The sequence below is a fragment of the Pempheris klunzingeri genome, chromosome 24 (assembly GCF_042242105.1).
Source record: "Pempheris klunzingeri isolate RE-2024b chromosome 24, fPemKlu1.hap1, whole genome shotgun sequence".
Taxonomy (NCBI): Eukaryota; Metazoa; Chordata; class Actinopteri; order Acropomatiformes; family Pempheridae; genus Pempheris; species Pempheris klunzingeri.
The window spans coordinates 719,583-724,406 of NC_092035.1; the positions used below are offsets into that span (position 1 = coordinate 719,583).

A 4,824-nucleotide genomic window follows, 5' to 3' on the forward strand; every position below is an offset into this window, starting at 1 on the left:
GGCCAATGAGGAAGTGGTTGTGGATCTGATCAGAGTGGTCCTGGCTCTGCAGGTACACAGTGATAGTAATAGTGGTGATGATGATGATGATGATCTGTCCTCTCTCTGATTGGTTGCCCTCTCTCTCTCTCTTTCTCTCTCTCTCTCTGTCTCTCTCTCTCTTGTGATTGGCTGGTCAGGAGCTGGCTTTGTCCAATCACGAGTGTCTGTCTGTGTTTAACCGCTGTGGGGTTCACGCCGTCTGTGCCGCCTTCCTCAGCCTGTTGTCTCAGCTGGGTCCACCTCCGCCGCTCCGACTCCACGTCACACAGGTGAGCACACGCTGTGTTTCTGTGTGTGTGTGTGTGTGTGAACAGGAAACAAATGTGTGTGTTTGTACGCCATCATGTATAGTTGAGTTACTTTGTGTGTGTCTGCAGGTCATAGAGAGTCGACAGAGCAGAGCTCCACACCTGCTGCCTGATGATGTGTTCTGTGACAAACCCAGGTACAGCTGTTATATTGCTCTCTGCACACACACCAGACTCCATTGAGAAAAACAGGGATTTTAGAGAACAGGGCATAGGAGCTGCTGCTCTGCTGCTGCCTCCATCAGTTAGTTTCTTTGTGCTATTGTGTGAATTTTTTGGTTTAAAGGGTTATTTAGAATTATTATTAGTATTTATGTAGCACACAATAACACAGTAAACTAACTTATTAAGGCAGCAGCAGACCAGCAGCTCCTGTGTTCTGGGAGGTTAAATCACTGTTTTTGTGAATGTAGTCTGGTGTGTTTGAATATAGTGATATAACAGCAGCCAGCTGAGGCCATCTAGTGGACTGATTCCAACACTGGCATCATACTGGGATTATAAATCATAGTGTGTGTGTGTGTGTGTGTCAGACTGCCAGAAGGTGAACTAAAGGTGGATGAAGACTTCCTGTTTGCCCAGTCGAAGATCAGCGAGGCTCTGACAGGAAGCAGCTACAGCGCACACACCGAACGCTTCAACACACCTTACACACCTCAGCTGACAGGTACACACACACACACACACACACACAGTACTACAGTCTGAATACTTGGAGTAGTAATCTGAGTACACTATGTGTGTGTGTGTGTCAGATGAGGATCGTCTGTCGAAGAGGAAGAGCATTGGAGACGTCATCTCTCTGCAGATAGACATGGACCCCCACTACTGTGGTGATACACAGCAGGTACCTGTCTGTCTGCACCTGTCTGTGTGTACCTGTCTCTATATACCTGTCTGTCTGCAGCTGTCTATCTGTCTGTCTGTCTGTCTTCTCAGCAGCCTCAGACGGAGCAGATCACCTTTGAGACGCTGAAGAACGCCATCGGTAAGTGATGATCATCAAATCCCAACTGTTGTTTAAAGGGTCACTCCACTGTTTCTACCCATGATCCTCTCTGTCCACATCCTGGTGTCTGAATGACTGGTAGGTACTAAAAGTGTTGGAACTGGTCCAGTAGATCACCTTTTTAACCTGTTTCACCACAAACATCTGTTACATTGCTCTCTTCAAACACACCAGACTCCATTGACAAAAATGCTAATTTTAGCTCACAGAACACAGAACCTGCTGATCTGCTGCTGCGTCTGTCAGTTAGTGTGTTTCTGTCATTCAGTGACTTTGGTGTTTTAAAGTGTCAGTTTTGATCTGGTATAAGGTGCTACAACACCAAAGTCACAAAAACTAGAGCAGCAGCTCCTGTGTTCAGTTCTCTAAAATGAGTGTTTTAGTGAATGTAGTCTGGTGTGTGTGCTGTTTGTGGTTAAACCAAAAGGATCTTCCAGGTCTCTCTCTGTAGGGATCCTTTCCATGATGCTGTCACACACTTAGAATAACACTCTGAGCCTGTCAGTGGACCAGTTCCAACACTTTTAGCACCCAGTCCCTCAGACAGCAGGATATGAACAGAGAGGACGTACATTTAAAAACATGAGTTAACCTTTAAATTAGCAGAGATATTTTGAAAAGTTGTCAATGAAAATAATCAGAATACAGATCAATAAATAGATCCAGTGTTACTGAGGCATCGATCAAAGGGGAATTAAAGGATGGAGCTTATTGATTGTTATTGTGTTGATGTGTTTTATGTGCAGAGGACAGAGGGGGTGTGGAGGAGGAGGAGCGCAGGAGGAGGCTGCAGGTGGTGGAGAGGTTCCAGACGGCTCCGTTTGAGGAGATCGCCGCTCACTGTGGAGCCAGAGTGAGTCCCTACATCACACTCCTGCAGCTGATCCATTAGCTGGTTGTGTTTATCCATCAGCCCATTCATTGTTTGGTTTGTACAAATGGGGAAAACAGTTCAAAGAGTAACACTATTAGTGTTATTCCAGGATTTTTAAGCTTACTTGTACACCTGCAGCCTTAAACCAGACCCCATTGACAAAAACACTAATTTTACCTCACAGAATAGCAGGCAGCTGCTGCTCTGCTGCTCTCTTGATTAGTTATTTTATGTAAAACAAATATTGTCTTATATCCAAATGAACCATTTCAAACACCAAAGTCACACAATAACACAAACAAACTGACCAAATGTGGCAGCATTAGACCAGCAACTGTTCTCTAAAATCCCTGTTTTAGTGAATGTAGTCTGGTGTGTGTGCTGTTTGTGGTTAAACCTAAAGGATCTTCCAGGTCTCTCTCTGTAGGGATCCTTTCCATGATGCTGTCACACACTTAGAATAACAATAACTTTGACCTACTGGATCAATTTCAGTTCTGTTTGTACTTTCAGTCATGGAGAGACCAGAATGTGCTCAGATTTAAAAAACAGCAGGCTGCTCCTTTAATATGAAACCAATATAATGTAATTGATCATCCAACATCTCTGTGTTTGCAGACCTCTCTGCTCCAGTCTAAGCTGGACCAGGTCTTTGATTTGATCATCCGCCCTCCTCCGTCTCCGTCCGGACACTCTCCACCTCGCTCCACGCCGCTCTACGAGATGAAGTTTCCTGACCTGTGTGTCTATTAGTGTCCCGTCCAGCTGTAACGTTAATTAAAGCTCTTTCCTTAACGTCACGTGATGTTGTTAACCCCTGTTGGCAGGTAGGAGAGGACATGAGGAGTTAGGGAAGGAGAAGAGGAGGTAGGGAAGGAGAGGAGGAGGTAGGGCAAGTGTTTAGTCACTGCTGCTGTTTCCTTCAAACACAGATTCTTGTTTTTCTGTGATTGACTTCCAGTTAAAAACCCTTTTGTCCACCATGTTCTTCTTGTGAGATGTAGTAGATTTGGAAGAATAAAATATTTAACTTGTGCTTTCTTGGTCGACTCCTCTTTTTGGGAGTCCTGCTCTTTTTTTTGTCTCTGTTTGAAAACATAAGTGAGAAATTTGTCAGTTTACACTGTAAAATGTCAGTGGGAAGACTGTGCTCATGAAGTAGCAGGGACCAGGATGGATGGATGATTGGCAGGTGGGTGGTTGATGTGATGATGATGATGATGATGAATCAAGTGATTGATTGATATTGATGAGTTGATAGAAAGACCACACACATGTTTCTGCATCATTTACATTTATTTACACCAATCAATAAATATCTAATCATTCTTTGTCTCCTGCTCTCCCTCAGGATCAGCTTCTGATTGGCTGTCGCTGACGAGCCCGTCCGTCCAATGAGAGTCCTCGGTGAGCTGTGGTGTCACTTGTGCTGCTGTCCTTCTTTGTTGATGATGTTCCTGAAGAGTGTGACCAGAGGCCTCTGGCTGCGTCCGTCCCAGCTCTTCATGAAGCCTCCGTAGCGTTTGCTCTCTGCCGGGCCGCCCCACCGGAAGTGCTTCATCTGGTAGGGGCCGTCCTTCTTCTGCTGGATGCTACCCACCACCACCTCCTCCTCCTCCTCCTCCTCCATCGCCTTCCCCTCCTCTTCCTCCTCCACGGTGGCCAGCAGCTCGTTGGCCAGCGCCCTCCTCCTCATCTCCTCTGGGAACACCTCTGCTGACTCCTCCTCCACGCCGTTGGAGGCGTACACCTTCACCGGGCGGCGTTTCCGGCCGACGGGCTTCCCCCAGCGGAAGTGCTCCATGGAGTAGGAGCGCTTGGCCTGCAGTGAGGAGGAGGAGGAGGAGTCTGCTGGAGGGGGCGGTTGCAGGTGTGCGTTGCCGGGGACGACGGGGGCCTCGGCGGTCAGGTCTGAGCGGCAGAGCCGGATGCACTCCTGCAGGAGGAGGTGAAGGTTGGAAACTCAACCAGTGAGCAGAAACCAGTGGTGATACGGCTGAAAGCTCCAGAAATAACCAGTAAGTGAACATTCGTGTCAATCCTAAATGGTGTTTGCAATGCATCATGGTCTATATTTCATCACCTTTGTAGCACCTTTAAAAGAGGTGAGCTCCTTGTGTTTGAATTGAATAAAACTTTATTGACAAACCGTCATGCTGCTCTCAGACTGCAGCTCCTGGCAGCTCGGATGCTCCCAGCACTGACCTGCGGCTCCTCTGGCCCCGCCCACAACCACCGCCACCACCAATAGCCACGCAGGACACATTCTCCTGTGGGCCAATCAGAGACCAGCACACACACACACACACACACACACGATCTGAGCAGGAAGAAAGGTGAGAAACAAGTTTTTTTTGCAATAAGGTTGATAAAGTTAATAATTAGCTTCATGGAAAGTCTCCCTGCTGCTCCATGGTTTTAATACTGCAGCACTGTTAACTGAACTTACTTAACTGAATGTTCATTTAATGTGTATTTAAGTATCTATTTTATATAATTAATACACAACACCTTTGATATTTGATGTCTGTTAAATTAGCATTTTTTCTATGGGACTTTTGTATGTGATTTATGGTTTTAGCTGCAACTAA

At 46.3% G+C, this 4,824-nt stretch overlaps 2 protein-coding genes across 2 annotated transcripts in view; one reads left to right on the forward strand and one right to left on the reverse strand.

The window, feature by feature from the left end:
* The window catches only part of LOC139223696 (protein EFR3 homolog B-like), a 19,570-nt gene extending 16,584 nt beyond the window's left edge, over positions 1–2,986 (forward strand). Inside the window, exons 15-22 of the mRNA XM_070855670.1 lie at positions 1–52; positions 180–311; positions 420–487; positions 884–1,017; positions 1,106–1,197; positions 1,293–1,338; positions 2,106–2,212; positions 2,852–2,986. The exon at positions 1–52 is cut by the window's left edge and continues 110 nt beyond it. Of these exons, the coding sequence (XP_070711771.1) occupies positions 1–52; positions 180–311; positions 420–487; positions 884–1,017; positions 1,106–1,197; positions 1,293–1,338; positions 2,106–2,212; positions 2,852–2,986 (766 nt within the window). The remainder of the gene's footprint in view (positions 53–179; positions 312–419; positions 488–883; positions 1,018–1,105; positions 1,198–1,292; positions 1,339–2,105; positions 2,213–2,851) is intronic.
* Positions 2,987–3,653: 667 nt separating this feature from the next.
* On the reverse strand, positions 3,654–4,499 carry LOC139223607 (pro-opiomelanocortin-like). Its single transcript, XM_070855577.1, has 2 exons — positions 4,383–4,499; positions 3,654–4,169 (listed from the first exon to the last, which is right to left on the reverse strand). The coding sequence occupies exons 1-2, from the start codon at positions 4,497–4,499 to the stop codon at positions 3,654–3,656; spliced, it is 633 nt and encodes a 210-aa protein (XP_070711678.1).
* Between the last annotated feature and the right edge of the window lie 325 nt (positions 4,500–4,824).